This window comes from Mesocricetus auratus, unplaced genomic scaffold (assembly GCF_017639785.1).
Source record: "Mesocricetus auratus isolate SY011 unplaced genomic scaffold, BCM_Maur_2.0 Super-Scaffold_100691, whole genome shotgun sequence".
Classification (NCBI taxonomy): domain Eukaryota; kingdom Metazoa; phylum Chordata; class Mammalia; order Rodentia; family Cricetidae; genus Mesocricetus; species Mesocricetus auratus.
In genome coordinates, this window is record NW_024429267.1 from 51179020 (window position 1) to 51200455 (window position 21436).

Genomic DNA, 21436 nt, shown 5'->3' on the forward strand with positions numbered 1-21436 from the left:
TTGTCTGCATGCATGGGACACACAGTGCAGTGAGGACCAGAGCCCACTGCCAGGCCACTCTGGCTGCTGCCACACACAGAGCCATAGCGTACCCAAGAAAGGAATTGCCACTGGGGACTATTTTGAGTTTCTTTTTGAAGAATTGTCAACTGGTTATACCAATGATGACTTCATCATCATTATTACATCTTCGTTTTAGAATAACTTAGCTCGGGAAAACAGTCCTAGGTTTCTCTTCCCTTGAGCACATGAAATAAGAGTCTACTCTCTCCCTTTTATCACCACTGCCAAGAAACCTGCTATTAGTTACTTAGGACTGCCTCTAGGAATCCCACTCCTTTTACTGTGGTGATATCTCCAAGTTGCATTTGGTCATGGAGTTCATCACAGCAGCAGTAACCTAACTAGGACAGCTTCTGACTACCACATACACACCATGGCATATCCCCAACCAACTCCCATTCACACAAAAGCAATAAAAGATGGAGTTGGTTCAGTGGTTAAAAGCTCTGGCTGCTCTCCCAGGGGACCTGAGTTCAGTTCCCAGCACCCACATCAGGCAGCTCACAGACACCTACCTGCAGCTCCAGCTCTGAGAGACCTGGAAGCCTCTTCTGGCACACACACACACACACACACACACACACAAACACACACATACACATACATGCATAGACACACATATGCACAGACACACACACACACACATAGGCACATGCACAGATACACACACAAACACACGCACACAGACACACACACAGACACATCCACAGACAAGCACACACACATAGACACATGCAGACACACACACAGACACATGCACAGATACACATGCACAGACACATGCACACATGCACAGACACACACACACACAGACACATGCACAGACACATGCAAACATGCACAGACACCCACATATAAGTATTTAAAAAAAATAAGTAAATTGTAATGGTGCTTGTGTTTGAAGTTCTGCCATTTCATTAAAACAATTTAGGTACGAGTTCATCTTTCCTGATCCTGTTTGGTAACTGGTGTCCTTCCACAGTTAAGACCTACACCTGTAATCCATCCTGGGAAATAACTCTAGTCACGACTGCTTTAAATATCCCATGTCCTTCATCTATAATTCTCTTTAGAACTTGGATCCCACCTTCATGTCCCTTGAAAGTGGTTCAATGTTTCTGTGACTGTCTTGGGACTCCTGCCCTTCCTGACCACTAAAACTATGGGTCTAAAGAATTCCAATTAAATACATAGTTTTAACTTATGTTCCCAGTTTAAACATGTCTTAAACAGGTTTCCGCTTCTGGCAGACATCTGAGCATCAGTTGCTGACCACAGCCTGCTCCTAAAGACTGCGAGCCCAGTTCAGCTGATGTGGACACCCCTGCCTCTTCAACAGAATCTGCCAACCAAGAGCTTTGATAGATACCCCATTGCCTGAATTCCCTTTTTGATTTTGACCAGCATTTCAGTCTTTTTGGGCCCCTAACTGTGTCCCAAAGTCATCAGGAAGTAACGCAGGAAAGAATACATTGCCCCTTTTTCCTGGTTGAGATGCTAAGTCAAAAGGAAATTCCTTGATAGGGAACAGTATGACAACAGATGCAAATGTCACTCCCTCAGAAAATTCTGTCAGCTACTGGCAGGGCCTGTTAACACCCTTTGAGCCCTTAACAGGCAGGCAGGACTCAGGATTGCCATGGGTACTCTGGGAAGGGGAGAATGAAGGGACCAGCCCCCTCCCATTTTAGCAGCCATGACAGGCTAACATGTGCTCATCTGACCTTGCTGCTCCTGTACTGGTCACTATGAGGTCAGTGAGCAGCCCCCTCCAGGGTCTCAGCTTGAGCTCCTGCCGTCTGAGTTCCTGTCCTGACTTCCCTGGATGATGAACGACAAACTGTAACATGAAATAAATCCTTCCCTCTCCCAGTTTTTTTGGTATTTTTTGGGGGGGGGGATTTTGGGTCATGGGATTTCATCATTGTAAGAGTTACAAAAAGACAAACAGGGACTTGGGACAGTGTTGGAGAATAAGCATCACAAAACAGTGACAACCCAGAAGGTGGGTAAAGACGTAGAAACAGTTAAAGATCACAAGACCTGAGGGAACTAGCCACATCTTAAAAGTGTCACACTAACAGATGTAGCTGAAATCTCAACTCATAAAATCTGGTTCCTAAAACCAAGAGACAGTAACAATGTGGAAAATCCATACAATCCATCTTCAGCCAATGTGGATGGTAACACTCCCACAGTGACAAACAACATACAACTGGTCCCCAGGGACAGGAGAGGTGTGAGTTACTGAGATATGTGAGAGCCAGGAATAGAGAAAATGTTGTTTTTAAACCATTTATTTTTAATCACGTGTATGCATATATGCCTTGTGTACGAGTACATGAATGCACTTGCCTATAGGATCCAGAAGAGGGCGCTGGATCCCTCGGAGCTGGAGTTACAGGTGGACATGAGCCACCAGTTTCAAGTGCTAAGAGCCATCTCCCCAGCCCTAAGAGCATCTTTAATGCATGAGTGAAGGTGTGTGGAGAAGTCAAAGTGTACGAACTTAATAACGAAGTGAGTGGAAGGAAAATGTGAAGTAACATTAGGAATTCTTAAAGTTATCAATAAAAATCACTAGATGAGAAAAAACACGTTTTTCTAGTGGATTCAAAGTTATATAAAGGGCCTTAATGCTGGTTTTCAGGAGGCAGAGGCAGGAGGACCGTGAGTTCCAGCCCAGGCTGGTCTGCACAGTGACACGTACGCATGTGTTCACACCCCATCTCCAAACAAGAACCACAGGAAGTGGAATTAAGAGACAAAACGATGATGGCTCAGGGGCTGGCAAGGGTGCCTGCCCAGCATCTGTGATGTCTGCCTGGCTGGGATACACAGGAATCCAACAAGATCAGAAGGACAGCTTTCATCCCCACAGGGTTCTCTAGCACAAAACCACCGAACCTACAAAGTCTGTAGTGGCATCTGGCCTTGCCAGTGAACTTGTAGTGGTGGCCACACCCTTTGGGTGTGGTTTCAAGTTCAGACATTATCTACCATTGTAAGGTAGAGGAGGGGCTGGCTCCAGCTCTCTTAGGTTGTGGAGAGCATCTGAAGAGCAGGAAGACAGCTGTGGTTATTTACTCTGACCTGTGTTAAGTTCCCCTCCCAAATAAATACCTAATTATCATTTCTCTTGGGTCTGGTGGACTCATTTAAACTCCGCCTTCAAAAGTCGGCATTGAACTGAGAAGAAAACAGGAGTCCAGGAGACAAGGACTTGTGGCGCTCACAGCTCCGCTGAGAAAGTGTAGCCACCAAGAGGAAAACCACTTGCCAAGACGGCAAAGTCCACTGCAGAAATAGTTTAACACCCAGCAAAGACCAAAAACCTCCACGGTTGTCTAGAGATAGTTTTCACCCATAAGACTTCTCACAACAGTGTTTAAATTTTTAATTGCTGCCGAGCAGTGGTGGCGCACGCCTTTAATCCTGGCACTCGATGCAGAGGCAGGCGGATCTCTGGGAGTTCAAGACCAGCCTGGTCTACAGAGAGAGTTCCAAGACAGCCTCCAAAGCCACAGAGAAACCCTGTCTCGAAAAACCAAAAAAAAAAAAAAAAAAAAGAAAGTACTAAACGTTTGCTTAAGAAATGTTCAGAATCCAGGTTATCACATTTTTCCAAAACTTAATTCTTCCTGGGTTACTCTTTATTCTAAAGATCATATGGGTGGGGCTGGGGGCTGGAGAGCTGGCTCAATAACTAAGAGGGTGTGCTGCCCTTGCAGAGGACCCGAGTTCAGTCCTCAGCTTCAGCACCAGGCAGATCACAACCACAACTCTAGCTCCAGGGGATCTTATGCCCTCTTCTGGACACTGCAGGCATTGCACTCACATGCACATACCCACATAGGCACAAACACATTTTTAAAAATAATTTTTAAAAAACCTTTAAAAACAAAACAAAAGGAGCCTGGAGACCAAAGACGAGGAGCTCCTTGTTCTTATGGTCAGGGCCTGGGCACGGAACCTGCCTTCAGGCACCAGCTTCTGCTCCGACCTCCCTACTCACCAATGTCTTCAAGCATTTTCTCAGCTCTCAACCAAGACTGTCATTGCAGTGATCAAACAATTCCAAAATGTCTGTGTCAGCTGTGGGTGCCACAGGCTGGTGACTCCATAGAAAGACAACCGAAAGAACTAACTTCTAAGCCGGTTCAGAAATCACATGAGCACAGAGAGGGACAGAATCCCTTATTTTGAGTTGCATCCCCTTGAATCATCAAATAGAAACCATGCTGTGGCCGAGTATGAAAGCTCAGTCCAGCACAGGGGAAAAGGGAGCTAGTGGCCCTGAGTCACAGCACTGGTGAGAGGCTGGGGTCTAATGTCAGCCTGGTGAGGAGTGACTAACGCCCGTCCTGGCTGCCTGTAGCTGGCTGCGGCTCCCCAGAGTACCAATGTCACACGCACCGCAGCCTGGACCATGTCCCCTACAGTTGTACAGTGACCACAGTCCACTCCGGATCCAGCGGCTCCTCAGTCTTCTGGGGCCCTTGTCAGTGTGTGCCATTCTGTCCTTCCTTGTCACAATTTTTTAATTCAAAAATTCAAAGATGAAGCCGGGCACTGACGACATACACCTTTAATGCCAGCACTCGGGAGGCAGAGGCAGGTGGATCTCTGTGAGTTCGAGGCCAGCCTGGTCTACAGAGTTACACAGAGAAACCCTGTCTCAGAAAAAAAAAATTCAAAGATGATTCTCATGCAAATATCTCTTATTGGAGTAAAACAGAAACAACCTTTCTCACACAGTCCTACCTTGGTTACTGTTTTTATTAACTACTTAGTAAGCATAGTGCCAGATAACCCCTGGAGACTAAACACTCTGGGGCCCCTAAAATGTGATCGCTGCACAGGAAGCTGAGTTCTCACCCTGACTGACTCAAGAGAAAAAGTTTAACAACCTGTGGCAGCAGGCGAGAGGCCTGGCTCATTCACAGTGGCTCGTTGTCGGCTCCGAGAGAATTACTCTCAGGTTGACAAGACGGCTCAGTGAGTGAAGGCAGCGGCCACCAAGGCTGTTGCTCTGAGTCCCGCCCTTGGGACCCATGTGATAGGGGGACATAGCCAACTCACATAAGAGTTTCCTGACCTCCACAGGTGCACACTGTATCACACATGTACATACCTCTACCCCAAGCAAATAAATGTAACACACAAAAAGAATTACCCCCAACGATCAAGCGAAACACACTCACTTCTGACATCTAAAAAGATGTAGAATAGCCCGGGAGGTGGGCTCGTGGGTCCCATCTCTCTCTAGACTTGAGTATCTTCTACAACTTTTACAAAGCACTGCAAACTTCCTGTCTCACCCCGGGCCATCACCATGCATGCCAACCTTCCAGACTCTAAGACACCCTGTGCCCAAAGAAACGTCCATCCTTGCATCAGAACCTATTTCTTGTTTTGGTGGATGTCGGCAACAGTTTGGAAAATGCCACTTGAAGATTGTCACATGCAATTAGGTCAATTATTTGTAAAGAATTAAGATGTGACAGTCTCCACAACCAACATTTGATAACTGCAGAATCAAAGAAGAAGAAGAAGAAGAAGAAGAAGAAGAAGAAGAAGAAGAAGAAGAAGAAGAAGAAGAAGAAGAAGGCTGCAGTGCCCAGTGGCCAACAGTGTCCCCTGCACACTCTAAAACGACAGCAAGTAACAGCACAGCAGTACACGGATGCCCAGATGTCCTTTAGTTTCCAAGTACCGTCACTTACCACGCATTCTCCTCAGTACCCGGGGGATAGCCCACTGGCTGCTTGGTAAGGCCATCATAACCAGACGTCTTTTGTAACTGTTGAATAACTCATCTTAGAAAATGCCCCAAACTCTCTGACCCCAAGAGTCCACACCTGTAGCAATCACCTTTCCCTGAGTTACTGATTGATTTATAATTACCTAGTCATACCCAACATGGGCACCTACTGATGGTATGACAATATGAGTCCCACCACAAAACAAATCCATACTAGGTACATTCTGGAATATACCAAGCAAGCCTTGGGAGCAAGTTGAACGGACAGCAATTCTTTAAGACAAAACCCAGAAAGTCGGGCGGGCTCTGAACCATTCGAGCGCAGGGCTTCCTGCACCTGGAGACCCGAGCCAAAGCCGAACCCTTTAAGGCGTGTGCACTTACTTACCTTAAGAGGAGTTCCTTGGGTAACTTCTTGTTGATAAGGCCGTCATCATTGTTTGAGAAAACCTGCAGGAGAGAGAGAAACTGAGACGCAGCTCTTCAGCCCAATGCATGGAAGAAAGTCTAAGTCACACGTGTCTACGCTTGGTCAGAACAGCACCACTCACTGGCCTACAGAAGAAAAAAAGAGCTGCACACCTGGAGTTCAGCTCCCAGCACCCACACCAGCAGGCGGCTCACAACCAGCTGTCACTCCAGCGCCACACGACCCAACAGCCCTGGTCTCTGTGGCACCCGCACACAGGTGCATCTGCCACCCCAACCCTGACAAACATGCATACATAACTAAAATGAATAAAAAGTGAAGCTTTTTAAAAAGGCCACATACGGCCATTTGTGCACTCATTGTACTGGTGGCTCTGGTTAGCACACAGCAGGAGAGACAGAAGGCACGAGGGGCAGCCTCCATTGTATGGGGACACATTAGAAACCCTCAGAAGCATCCTAACTGGCCAAAAAGTTCAGTGAGGTTATACATTTATATAAAAAAAGAGATTATACAGTTTTTCTTGTTTTTGTTTTTGTTTTTTGTTTTGTTTTGTTTTGTTTTGTTTTTTTGTTCTTCAAGACATGGTTTCTCTGTATAGCTCTGGCTATCCTGGAACTTACTCTGTAGACCAGGCTGGCCTTGAACTCATAGAGATTGCCTGCCTCTGCCTCCCAAGTGCTGGGATTACAGGTGTGTGCCGCCGCCACCACCCAGTGAAATTATACACTTTTAAAGATTAATTATGTGTGTATGTGTGTGCACATCTGAGTGCAGCACTCTAGGAGGCCAGAAGAGGGTGTCAGATCCCCAGAGCTGGAGTTGTGGGCAGCTGAGAGCTGTCTGCCCCAAATGGGTGCTGGAAATCAAATTCCAGTTCTCTACAGGAGCAGCCAGTGCTCTTAACTGCTGAGTCATGTCTCTGGCTTCATGAAAACATATTTTAATGCATTAGTAACAGACAACTTGGAAATGATTTCTTAAAACACAATCAAACTTATATGACATTAAAATGAATAGAAATGAATAAAGTACTCCAAAATGAATTTGACCAAAAAGAAATTTGAGTTCCATACTGAAACTGTATTCTGGATTTGGAAGATGGCTCAATGGGTCGGACAGCTTGCTGTGCAAACAAAAGATCAGAGTTTGAATCCCAGCACCCACATGAAGCAGCCAGGTATGGCTGTGAGTGCCTATAACCCCAGCACTGGGTGATGGTGAGTTCCAGCTCATTGGCCAGCCAACCTAGCTGGACCAGTGAACTTCAAAGCTCATTGATTCTGTCTCAAGAGAATTAGGTGGAATGTGATGAGGCTACTCAGCATCCTCCACTGGAGTATGCTTACACGTGAAAGGCATCCACATACACAGGCATACACCACACACACACACACACACACACACACACACACACACACACACCAAGTATGTTAGTTGTAATTCTGTTCAAACTTATGTATCTGTGTGTGATGATTTGGATGAAAATGGCCCCAAAGGCTTATAGGGAGTGGCAGGCACTATTGGGAGGTGTGGTCTTGTCAGAGGAAATACATCACTGCAGGTGGGTTTTGGAGTTTTGGAAGCCCAAGCCAGGCCCGGTGTTACTCTCTTGTCCTGATGCCTGCCAATCCAGGTGTAGAGCTCTGGGGGTACAGCTCAGTGGTAGAGCATTTGACTGCAGATGTAGAGCTCTCAGCTGCCTCTCCAGCTTGTGTGGGATGCCTGTGTGACACCATGTCACACCATAATGACAATGGACTCAACTTCTGAACTCTAAGCCCCAGTTATATGCTTTATAAGAGTTGCTGTGCTCCGTCTTTAATCCCAGCACTTGGGAGGCAGAGGCAGGTGGATCTCTGTGAGTTCAAGGCCAGCCTGGTCTATAGAGTCAGTTCCAGGACAGCCTCCAAAGCCACAGAGAAACCCTGCCTCAAAACAAACAAAGAGTTGCTGTGCTCAGGGTATCTCTTCACAGCATTAAAAACCCTAACATGTGTTCATGCGTGCAATTGTTGTGTGCAGTACCCACAGAGGCCAGAAAAGGGTACTGGCTCACTTGAAACTGGAGTGACAGGCAGTTTGAGCAGACATGGGTGCTGGGAACTGAACTCAGGTCCCCTGAAGAAGCAATCTTACCAGTGAGTCATCTCTCCAGTCCTAAAAATAAGTTTTTAACAACAAAGCTACAGCAATTGGAACACTGAAGTCCTGGCATAACTAAGGCAAACAGATGAAGTGAACAGAACTGAAAGCCCAGATACAAACTCTTTTTCGGGTTGTTTCTCTGTGTAGCCCTGGGTGTCCTGGAACTCACTTTACAGACCAGGCTGGCCTCGAACTCACAGATCTGCCAGCCTCTGCCTCCGGAGTGCTGGAACTAAGGACGAGCACCACCACCATACACCAGCTCAGATACAAACTCTTACAGCCAGGAGCCATTGATATAAATGGGGGGAAAATCTTTTCAAGAAATGTGCTGGGACAATGGGGCCTCATGAGAACATGGGCTAGTTTACCTCCACCATACAGAACTCACTCCAAGTGGAGGCGTGTGACATAAACACCGGATCAACAGCTGCAACCTCTGTGTTGTGGGCTCTGTGATAGTTTGAAGCTATGATACCAAGACCACATATAACCAAAATAAATGTCAGTAAGGTGAACTTCATTAAGATTAAAACCTTCTTGATACAAAGGGCATCATTCAGAAAATGAACTCTCCTGTAATCCCAGCACTTCAAAAAAGAGACAGAGGCAGGAGGATTGCCACAAGCTTAAAGCCACACTAACCTATAATGGAAGTTTCAGGCCACACAGAGAGACCTTGAGGGAACAGGGGTGACAGAGATAGAGACGGAAACTGATGAACACTCAAATATTTACAACAACATGAAAGGGGTTCCAGGATACATACCGGACTCTCAACCACAAAAAGGCAGGTCAGTTCTGGGGAGAGGCTCAGTGGGTAAGAGCACTGGCTCAGCAAGCATGAGGACCTGAGTTCAAATCCCCAGCACCCATGTTAGAAACCAAGTATGGCTGAGCATGGCCATAACACCAGCACTGGGGAGGGTGGTGATGGAGACAGGCAGATCCCAAGAGCTCCCTGACCAGCCAGCCTGGCTGAATGGCGGGCTTCAGGTGCAGTGCAGGACCCTGTGTCAAGGCAACAAGGCAACAGGGTGCAACACTCAACACGCTGCTCCGGCCTCTGCATGCATAAACATGAGCACCCTCCCACTCATGTGTGCGCATCTCATGACACAACAAAAGACCGCCCAACGGGAGAACTGGCAAAGTAGCCGGGTGTGATGCTATGTACCTGTAGTCCCAGCTACTTGGGAGGTTGGGGCAGGAGGAGTCGCTTGAATCAGGATTTTGAGACAGCAAGACCCATCCCATAAACAAACAAGGGGTGCACCTCAGCTGATACCGCGCTTGCCTGAGCCCTGGTTTTCATCCAGGCTGTAAACTGGTTGGAGCGTGGTCAGTCCACAACCCTGGCATTTGGGAGGTAAAGGTGTGGGCATCAGAATGAATGTGGGGTTTAAATGAGTCCACCAGACCCAAGATTAATGATAATTAGTTATTTATTAGGGAAGCACTTACACAGATAAGAGTAAATAGCGGTCATGGTCTTCCTGCTTCAGAAGATGCCGTCTCTGCCCTTGTGATGCTCTCTGCAACCCAAGAGAACACGAGCTAGCCCCTCCTCTACCTTATAATGGGTCAAGTCTGCACCTGAAACCACGCCCAAAGGGTGTGGCCGCCACCACCACAGGTACACTGACAAGCAAGATGTCACTACACCAGATCATCATCAAGGTTATTCTCAGTTACTCAGCAAGCTTGAGACTAACCTGCAATACATGAGTCACTGTTCGAAACACATACAAAAAACAAAAACAAAACAAAACAGAGCCCAATTATGGTGCATGCCTTTAATAAAAGCACTTGGGAGGCAGAGGCTGGTGGATCTCTGTGAGCTCAAGGTCAGCCTGGTCTAGAGTGAAACTCCTATCCCAACAAACAAACAAAACAAGCTTCAAAACTCAACTACTTGTTATTCATGGGCAGATAGCTTTGTGGGGCTCACTCCTACACCAGGAGACCCAGTGCCCTCACCCGGCCTTCTTGGGCATCCAGGCTCATGTCCATATACCCACACAGAGACACACGGACACAGAACTAAAAGTAAATTTCAAAACAACCAAGCAGCCTGTGCCTGAGGCCATCGCAGGTCTCAGCAGGAAATCACTACGACTGTTCTAACAGGAGACAGATCCCCTTCCAAACATGTCTGTTTATGCCACAGATCAGCGATGCTGCCAGCTTCACTCAGAGAGCTTATTCTTGCCCTGGGCAGACTGCGGACGATCATTGACTGCTGAAAGTTGAGCCCTAAAAGACACTGATGTCACCCCCTCCAATGTTCAAGGAGCATGTGTTGGGGGAAGTCCTGTGCATTTGTCAATAAAGACTGTCTGGCCAATAGGAATCTAGATAGGTGGGACTAGGAGTCCAGGAAGATTCTGGGAAGGAGAAACACAAGAGAGTCAACATGTAACACCATGGGGTAGGAGCCCAGAACTATTCTCCGGTAAGAGACATACTTAGATTAACAATTATGAGGTAATTACTTAAAGCAGAGCTAGCCAGTAAGAAACAAGCAAGGCCAACAGCTTCATAATTAATACAGCGTCTTGTGTGTTTATTTGGGACTACAAAGCGGCAGAGCCCAGGCAACTGGCGGGAGATAAACCAAAGCGGCTAGCAAAGAAAAAGCTTCTCTTAACATAATGGTGATCAGGAGTGGGATCATGAATTTCCACGCAGAATGACAAAAGCTTTAAAGGAATTTTAGAAACAGAAGAACGGAGAGACACACAGATTTTTGGTAGCAGCATTTTCTCAGGCGGCTCTGTTTTGTTAGCAGCAAGCAGAGACTCGCGGCTGGCTTAAGTTAGCCTTCCTGACTCGGCATAAAAAGGAAAAAACCCAGCAAGGTTCTTTTAAGAGACTCTGCTAACGATTGAAAGGTGTGTACGTACAGCTGGAAGTGGCAGCTTTTGCTGGATGTCAGCATGGACTGAGGCGGTAAGCTGGAATCACGCTTACGCCCGCCATCTTGAAAAAAAGGCAGTTTAAACTGCTGTGGTTTTACAGATAAGACACTGTGGCCAGAAAAACGTAAAGATTTACAGTAAAGTCAGACTTGGATGAACAAAACCTCTAAAGGTTTACAGTGTGTTTAAAAATATACGTAAGATTGAGAGAAAAAGAAGCCGGCTGTGGTGGCGCATGCCGGTAGGAATTGCTCCAGAGGCAGAGGCAGGCAGATTTCCAAAGAGAAACCCTGTCTCAGAGAAAAATAAATGAAAGTGAAAGAAATAAAGTAATAATAAATAAATAAGCCATGTAAAGATGGAAAATACACAGAGAGTCTGGATACTGTACGCTATTGTGTTTTTCAGTTTTTTCATTGCTAAGGAACAAATGATAAAGTAAACTTACTTATAAATGCTGCTAAATTAATTCAACTTATATCTTTTAAAAATGCCTTGACTTCAAAATTTAAGTATAAGGATATGTTACTCGGAAAAGGAGTTTTAGTTTATGTTTCCACAGAAAATGAAAAGCTGAGGATTCCTTCCAGGCTTCTATGGTTTGATGAACCAAGACCCCCGGAAGCAGTGGGCCAGATGTTCCAACAATTGAGACAGCTAAGATGATGCAGCCTTTCAGACCCCGAAAATATGGACTTATACAGGTTTCTGAGTTTTGTCATGATCCCCATGGTATGAACAGCGCCCCCTTCCAGCATGAAGCAGTTTGGAATGAGCGACGTCCCAATTCCCATCTTGTTTATAAATCTTTGTTTTCATTTAAATGGGATTATTTATAATTGGTTAATGATCACAACCAATCTACTTTTAATGGTAAAAAGGGGAATTATGGTATGGGTATTGTTTTTCATTTATTCAAGGTCAATTTTGTGATATGTATATTTCTCCTCTTGATTAAGTATTGTGCTTATACTGATCTTTTAAAAAGTAATGTGTAATTAAATAGATTATAGATAGGTACTTATAATAATCAGAATTTATAGTTAGGTAAGTTAGGTTTTCTAGATATACAGAAATATATTTCACATAAACAGTCTTCAAACCTTTCAAAGACCTTCAGAAAATGGCATTTAAAATGGTTTAGGGTTTTTCTTGACAATGAGAAATGTCTGCTCCTGGCAGCACCAATTACATCTGAGATGGACATCGAAGAAACTCGGTTATGGAGTTTGCTTTCAACATGGCAAGATTAGCCATTTGGGCAAGAAACTGCTCTTGCATGTACTGCTTGACTGTTGTTGTATAATCTGGACATGCAGAACCCACAGAAAAGTGACTGCTGAACTCAGTCTTACAGGGTTCCTGCTTCATGGAAGAGTCTACCAGACTTTCTGCAAGACACAGAAAAATGACTGACAGACTGCTGATGCAGATGGACAGTTCGAAATTTCCTGCTTTGCTGAGAAATCTTCTGGACACATTGTGGCCTATGGGCTGAAGATGGATGCCCCAACGTTACAGAGGAACTTCGGGTGACTGTCCAGGCAGTAAGATGTCTCTGTCAATCCTAGTGTTTATATATTATCCTTCTGTGGTCTTTGATGGCGTTGAAGATAGATATTTATAATTATAGTTTTCCTTAGTTATGATAAAAGATAAACTACATATAGAACTTTGGACTCACAAGGATGGGATGGATGATATTTTCTTTAAATCTTGCTAAAATATTGTAACTATGTTCTTACTTGATAACTGTTCTGTTATATACAATTTGACTATGTTAAAGTTAAGACTTTCCTTTTTGGACCTGAGTTCAGTTCCCAGCAACCACATGATGGCTCACAACCATCCGTAATCTGGTGCCCTCTTCTGGTGTCCAAGCATAGAACACTATATGCATACATAATAAAAAAAAAAAAACATGTAAAGTTTGTAGCAAGACTAGAAAAAATAAAAAAAAAGACTTTCCTTTTTGTTTAAACAGAAAAGAGGAGATGTTGGGGGAAGTCCTGTGCATTTGTCAATAAAGACTGTCTGGCCAATAAGAATCTAGATAGGTGGGACTAGGAGTCCAGGAGGAATCTGGGAAGGAGAAACACAGAGAGAGTCAACATGTAACACCATGGGGTAGGAGCCCAGAACTATTCTCCGGTAAGAGACATACTTAGATTAACAATTATGGGGTAATGACTTAAAGCAGAGCTAGCCAGTAAGAAACAAGCAAGGCCAACAGCTTCATAATTAATACAGCGTCTTGTGTGTTTATTTGGGACTACAAAGCGGCAGAGCCCAGGCAACTGGCGGGAGATAAACCAAAGCGGCTAGCAAAGAAAAAGCTTCACTTAACAAGCATGGTGGACGATGGCGGTGGAAAGAGAGGAGGAGCTGGGGGCGAGGGGGGGGGGGTGGAGGAGTGCTGTGAATGCTGTCTGTGAACAGGAGAGACACCAAGCACTCCAGAGCTTCAGCAGCTGTGACTGCAGAACACGGCCGTCAACATGCCATCGTAGAGCCGGGAGCAAACCATGTCCCTTTGTACACACACAGTACATAAACAAATGTAAACACAACCAGAACTAATTCTGAAAGCTGTCATCAGTCAATATTAATAGACAGGTTGTCAGGGGGGAGGGGAGGTAGAGAGGAGGGGGAGAGATTGGTCTTCCTCTGGCTTGGCTGACAAGACACTATTTTATGTGAGTACTTTGCCTGCATTGTAGTATGTGCACCATGTGTGTGCCTGGTGCCTGCAGGGGTCAAAGGGTAGCTATGAGTTACCATGTAGGTGCTAGGAACACTAGGAACCCACCTCGGGCCCTCTGCAAGAACAAGTGCTCCTAACCACTGAGCCATCTCTCCAGCCCCCAAACATTGAAAGATTTACTTTTATCTATGTGCACGTGTATATATTTGTATGAATGCATGTCGCGTGCCTGCAGTGCCCAGGAGGCCAGAAAGGACAACAGATCCCCTGGAACTGGAGTTGCAGGCAGTGTGAGCTGCCACGCGGGTGCTAGGAACCAAACCAGGATGCTTTGCAATTCTTTTTTTTTTTTTTTTTTTTTTTTTTTGGTTTTTCGAGACAGGGTTTCTCTGTATTGCTTTGGAGGCTGTCCTGGAACTTGCTCTGTAGACCAGGCTGGCCTCGAACTCACAGAGATCCGCCTGCCTCTGCCTCCCGAGTGCTGGGATTAAAGGCGTGCACCACCAACGCCTGGCTTTCCCTCCCTTTTTTTATTTACACACAGGGGTGTTTTGCCAGCATGTATGTCTGTGCACCACTTGGATGCCTGGTGCCTGCAGGGACCAGAAGAGGGCGTCAGATCCCAGAAAACTGCATTTACAGACAGTTGTGAGAGGTCACATGGGTGTCAGAATTGAACCTGGGTCCTCTGGAAGAGCAACCAGTGCTCCTAACCACTGAGCCATCTCTCCAGTCCCTTCTCTGAGATTTTACTCTTAGTGTAGCACAGACTTCAGTTTGGAAGGCCTTGGTGTGAAGGTTAAGATCGTAGGCCTTGGAGAACACCTGAGTGAGTTTAAATCCTTACTTGGCCACGGACCAACTACTGTGGGACTAGGAAAAGGACTTAATCTAGGTCTACTAAATATATATATGATGTCATTCCCATGGGTGGAGGGGTGCAGGAATTCACTGTGATCAGCCCAGAACTCAGGCTCTAGGGAAGGAAGCCACTAGAGCAACTGAAATCATCCAAGCCTCAACATCAGGAGCAGGGATCCAGACAACTACTTTGTATCATCGTTGAGCACAGCTCGCATCCTGTAAGTGGCTCTGTCCCAGTCAGCTCCTCCCCTGGTGCTGTGGGGATTTCCGGCCTTGTGCATGCCAGATGAGTGCTCTACCGCTGGGCTGCATCCCAAGTCCCTTCACTTTGACACAAGATCTCAATAAATTACCCAAGCTGGCCTTGAATTTCTACCAGAGCCCTTGTTAGCTGCTCAGATGCCAGCAATCCCAGCACCCAGGAGACTGAGGCAGGAGAATCACCAAAAAAAGCAGGGAGGGGGGAGGGAAGTTGGAGAGGTGGCTCAGAGGTTAAGAGCATTAACTGGTCTTCTAGAGGTCCTGAGTTTGATTCCTAGCAACCACATGGTGGCTCACAACCATCTGTAATGAGATCTGGCGCCCTCTTCTGGCCTGCAGGGATATGTACAGGCAGAACACTATGCATAATTATTAAATCTTTAAAAAGAAACAAAAATTTACACACACACAGCGAAGTGCTTGTCACATAGGAATGAGGACATGGGTTTGATCCCCAGAACACACATAAACCACCAACAAAACCCCAGCCGTCCCTGTGGCATGTTCGTCAACCCCAGCAGTGCAGACAGGTGATTTCCGGGACTGACTAGCCAGCCAGTCTAGACTAATTCAGGTTCCAAGATAGACTCGGTCTCAAAAAAAAAAAAAGTAAAAAAGCAACTTTATAGTGGAAAACTGCTATTAAACATTTGAGTTTGACGTTTTCCCCAAATTCATATTTCCCAAGCCTTTAAGAAGAGCTGGTTACAGACAAAAACAGAAAGTGGGGTGCAAAATAGAGGGAAACAATGAATTAAAATGGGAAAATATATCGACATGACATACTATCTAAAAGATACATTTATTTTATGAGCTGAATTGAACAACACTAGCACCAAGGAAAGGTCTCTGGCACACAGTGTCCCAGACTAAAATCAAACCCACCGCTCGAGGTCTTGACCACAGTAGAAATTGAGAACGGTGAAAGGAGATGAGAAGGAACTTTTGTTCCTTTTCTAAGGGAATAAACAGGAGCCCAAAGAAAGAGGGAGCCAAGAGAAGGCAACGGCATTTTAAACGCTGCTCTTTCACCGAGTGGTGGAAGGCGTTGTGTAAATCATCGGTCCTGCCAGGCACAGCCAGCGGAGCCGAGTCCGGCACACAAGCTGAGGAGCCGGGCAAACTCCCACGCGGAATCGTGAACACATCCACGCGCCGTGCCTGCTAACCCCTTCGCACTCAGCTTTGCCACGGGGACGGATGCAGAGCCAGGAGAGCCTGAGGCCTGCCCACTCTGCCCCAGCATGTAACCCCAGGCTGGGACAACATGCCGGTCCCTCCGGATGGCTCAGAGCCAAGGCAGCCTAACAAGACACTTCCTACCCCACAGGTAGGAACACAGGACGCTGCCCAGTGCAACCCGCTTGCGTGCAGGGTCTAACCTCAGCCGCGAGGAGAGGAGACCGAGGGTGGGACACACAGAAGATGCCCAAAGCTCCAGGTTCCCTGAGAGAACCTGTCAAAAAAAGTAAGGTAGACACACACACACACACACACACACACACACACACACACACGCGCGCGCGCGCCGAGCAAACGCCCATCTGATCATACATGGTAAACACATTTTTTTGACATTTTATTACTTCTGTGAATGAAGATCAGAGGGAACTTTACGGGACTCTGCTCCCACCACGTGGGTCAGGGGTACGGAACTCGGGTTGTCAGCAGTGGCAACAAGGGCTGTTACCCACTGAGTCATCTCACCAGCCCCCCTAGATAATGCACGTCTTAAACCTAGGCACGTCTCTGTTAGCTAACCCTCAAATATCCTATTCCCAGGGTGTGTCACGAACCAGGGGAGCCCACTTTTATACAGATGGAGGCCTCTCGAGAAGTCGCACCTGAACCTTGCCCATTCGGCACCCAGGCCAAGTCAATTAAGGCTTCAAACACGGAGTTAATGGAGGCCAGGTGGCAATGCCCACAGTCTTCCAAGTTTATGGAGCAAAGCTAACGGCTTCAGGTGTTTACAACGTACTAATGACAGCTCCATTAGACCCCTCCCTGAGGATGCAGCACTCAGAAGGAAAAACAGAAGTCCAGCTCAACGTCCCCCGTTTGTAAGGGGTCTCTCCGAAGTCACCCACTAAATCCCCTGGTGCTAGGACGCTGAACTTGAGACAGATGTTGGCATCATTGCATAAATGCAGACTGAAGTACGCAGACTGGAGAGTGTGGCTGTGGGTATCTATGCAACCACACCCTCCGGTGGCTTCCCGGGCACGCTCGGGCCGAACGGCGTCACGGCGGCGGGCTGGTCCACCGAGTGGAGGTCCCGGTGTGTGATGCAGACACCGAGCATGGGAGAGCACAGCTTCCCGGTGCGTGCAGGACCGGGGGACCTAGGGTGTCCTTCTTCAGGACCAAGACGATCAGCCCTGCCCTGTCCTGCCCGGCCTCACCCGGCCCTGCACTGCCCAGCCCGGCCCCGCCCCGCCGGCCTTGGCTCTCCTCCGCACCCTCCCCTGGGCGCCCAGCATCTCCGCTGTCCCGCGGGCGCGGGCCCCAGACTCACCATGGCCGCGAGCGCGCCCACAGCCCGGAGTCACACGGCGCCGGCGACGCCCGTTGTCCTGGTGACGCCAGCCCGGCGCCCCGCCCCGGCCTCAAGGTGGGCTCCGAGACGTCCATTGGTCCGCGTCCGCCACGTGATCTGTAGGCGCGCCCTTCGGCCCGCCCACTTCTCCTGGCCCCACGCAGCCCTGAGGCGGGGCCTGGCTGCCTTGGGGCTCCACACCTGGTCCTTTGCCTGCATCACTGCATCATCTTGACGCCCTCGCAACTGACAGGTGGCCCAGCCACGCACTGTGCAGAGCAAGACGCCTCTGTGGATTCTCTTTATTAAAACAAACTACAACAGCAACAACAAAACCCCAAATAGTTGGAGTAGGGATGTGACTTAATTGGAAGAATGCTTACCTAGAAGCCCTGGGTTCCACCCCCAGCACCACATAAACCCAGCATGAGGGTGCACACCTGTGATCTCAGCACAGGGGAGATGGAGGCCGAAGGACCAGAAATCCAAGGTCATCTTCAGCTACACAGAGAATTCTAGGTCAGCTTGAGATACAGGAGGCCTTGCCTTGAAAAAAAGCAAACACCAATTACCTAAGACAGTACTTGAATGTTGAGGCCATCTTAAATGACCAAGGAATAAAATCACAGTAAATCCCAACACCTGAAATGGTCACGGCTGGTATTCTAATCTGTTTGCTTGCATGCTTCCAATGAAATACATAGTGAAGCATGCATCCATTCGTTCTATAAGCTCCTTTTTTTCTATTAAAAATGACTATCAGATGGCAGTGGTGGCGCACGCCTTTAATTCCAGCACTCGGGAGGCAGAGGCAGGCAGACCTGTGAGTTCCAGGCCAGCCTGGTCTACAGATCCAGTTCCAGGAATGCCAGGGCTACACGGAGAAACCCTGTCTCAGAACAAAAGAAAAATGGCTATCTTTAAACTGGTGTGCCGTGGGTTAGGTAGTATAGTAAATACTTGGAAGACCGACCAAGTGAGGAAGATCCCTTGAATCCAGAGTTCAAAGCAAGACTGGCCAATACAGACACACACACACACACACACACACACACACACACACACGTCTCAAACACATAAACACATGTATAATGTGTAATCTCTGTAGGTCCGTTACTGAGGTTGCTTGATATGCATAGTTTTTAGTTTAGCAAACCTGACAACAGTGTTAGATGCTTTTAACGTGGTTGGTGGTGAGCCACGCCTTTACGGCTGAGCCATCTCCCCAGCTCTTTAATGTGGTTGAATAACATTTAGATATTCCCAGACCCAACCCATCAACTTGACGGAGAAGAAACATTTGGTCTGAGGTTGTGACTCAGCTGGCAGAGGGCTTGTCCAACATGCAGGAAACCTGGTTCTGACCCACGGTGCTGCATAAGCCTTTTATGGTGTGCGTGCACATTAGGCTGAAGGGTGAGGAGTTCAAGGTCATCCCTGTTGCTATGTACTTAAATCTGGAGCCAGTATGGGCTCCATGAGAGCCCATCCCGAAAATAAATAAATAGGTAAGACAAAAATCAACAATCAACGTGCCATCTCCTCGGAATGTCTGATAGAGTTCCGAATTTGCAGGGTCCATGGCTCTTGCTTTCCCATCTTCCCAATCCTAGCCAACATTCCTACTGTCCCCTGGTTGCTCCCAATGAATTGTTCTTGATGTCCATTTTCTTTCCTTTGACCTCCAGGACAGCTAGAGCTCCATAGAGAAACTCTGTCTCAAAAGACAAACAGCAACAACAAGAACATGTCCTCAAGGGCTAGGAAGATGGCTCCGATAGTCGGGCACTTGCTGAACAAGCATGAAGACATGAGCTTGATCCCTAGGTCAGATGTTTAAGAGAAAAACAGTCGTGGTCACCTGTGCTTGTGATCCCAGCAATGTGAAAACAGTACGAGATCCCAGAGCTTGCTGGTTACTTGGGGAGACACCGTATGAGACCCTGCCTCAAAAACAAGGTGAACGGTGCCTAAGGAACACCCAAGGATGTCCTCTTGTCTTTACAAGCATGTTTACACTCGTAACCACACAAACATGCACACACATACCCACTACAGACACAACTGTAGATATAGTGTATATATATATATGTTTTATATATATATTATCTGAATCTTGAAAATCTACTTTCTCAGACTTATTTTCTTACCAACACTCTTGCCTAAATCTGCCTCTGTGCTATAATTTAATTTGAACATCTATGTCCAAAACTCACCTTCCGGCTTATCTGTTTATCTTCATGAAAAGACGATGGCCTAGAGGGCATTCATTTTGCCATGAGAAACAGTCTATCCGATGCGGAGACTCAGGGAATCCACGTGCTGGACACAAGAGACTTCTCAGAGCTCAGCCCCTGAAACACGACTGGAACTTCCAGAACCACGAGAAACAAAGTTTCTACTTCTTATAAATGACCCAGTCTATGGTATTTTGTCACAGCCCCACCACCAAACTAACACATTGTTCCACCTGTCTTCCCTCCTGTGGTGGACACACGGTAGGGCTCTGGTGGCTTCTCTGGCATTTAAGGCAAAAGAAAATATGCAAAGTCTTCTAATGGTCTAGGTCAGTCACTCACCTCTGGCTGTGATGAAACACCCCTAACAAAAGCAACTTCTGGAAGGAAAGGCTTCTTTTGGCTCACAACTTAAGGTCACCGTACATTACGGCAGGAGGTCATGGCAGCAGAAGCACAAGGTGACTCATCACATTGTCACGCGGCATCCACAGTCAGCAGGCAGTGGGGGCAGGTTGGTGCTCACCTTGCTGTCTCTTTTTATTCAAGCAGGGACCACAGTTTATGGAAGATCACTCGAATTTAGGTTGGGTCTTTGTTGCGGAAGATTAGTTAAAGATGTGTTATATTCCTTTATACTGTGGAACATTTGTTTCATGATGCAAAGATGGGTTGCATTTGTTTAACTCTGTGAAGCTGTGTTACTTTGCCCCTCTAAAGCACCTGATTGGTCTAGTAAAGAGCTGAACGGCCAATAGTTAGGCAGGAAAGGATAGGCAGGCAGAGAGAATAAATAGAAGGAGAAAAAAGAGGAAGCAAGAGAAAATAAAGAGGACATCAGGGGCCAGCCACACAGTTACACAGCAGGCCACAGAGTAACAAGTAAAGAAAAGCAGACAGAATAGAGAAAGATGAAAGCCCAGAGGCAAAGGTAGACAGGATAATTTAAGAAACACTGGCTAGAGCAAGCCAAGCTAAGGCCAGGGATTCATAAATAATAGTAAGACTCAATGTGTGTTTATTTGGAGCTGGGGTAGGGGGACAAAGAGCAAAGAGTAAAAAAAGCCAGGGTCTTCCCACCTCAGGTGACCTAAGGCACAAACCCCCTCAGACATGCCTGGAGGTTTGTCTCCTAGGTGACTCTCGACCCTGTCAAATACAGGAGAATTAACCGGTGTTAATTATCACAATCAATAGGCCTCCACATGTTGGGAGATCCGTACATCCCACTGTTTGCAGCTGCTGTTCCCACACACTGTGACAAAGACTGTGGCTGCTTGTGCTAAAGTGAAGAGTTCCCCTGACTGAGGGGCAGATGTCTGTGCACAGTGGACACAGTAGAAAGGCTGCCCACCTGCCTCCGTTTGGCATCATCTCCTCTACCCCGTGTCTCTCCTCCTACAGTCGTCTGGGACTGCAGGAACAACAGATCTGGTAGACAATGTCTCCTAAGGGAATGGAGACCACCGCTACGCAGGAACGCCGTCTGCACTAAGGCCCCTCCA

At 46.9% G+C, this 21436-nt stretch overlaps 1 protein-coding gene across 2 annotated transcripts in view; it reads right to left on the reverse strand.

Annotated features, from left to right (window-relative positions):
- Positions 1-17796, reverse strand: part of Fbxl2 (F-box and leucine rich repeat protein 2) — a 48529-nt gene extending 30733 nt beyond the window's left edge. For both annotated transcript variants that reach the window (XR_001196778.3, XM_005075022.4), the window contains exons 1-2: positions 17674-17796; positions 6216-6277 (exon numbers count right to left, since the gene is read on the reverse strand). Coding sequence is in view for 1 of the 2 variants with exons in the window: in XM_005075022.4 (XP_005075079.1) it covers positions 6216-6277; positions 17674-17676 (65 nt within the window). In the remaining variant the exon portion in view is untranslated. The remainder of the gene's footprint in view (positions 1-6215; positions 6278-17673) is intronic.
- Positions 17797-21436: the final 3640 nt, after the last annotated feature.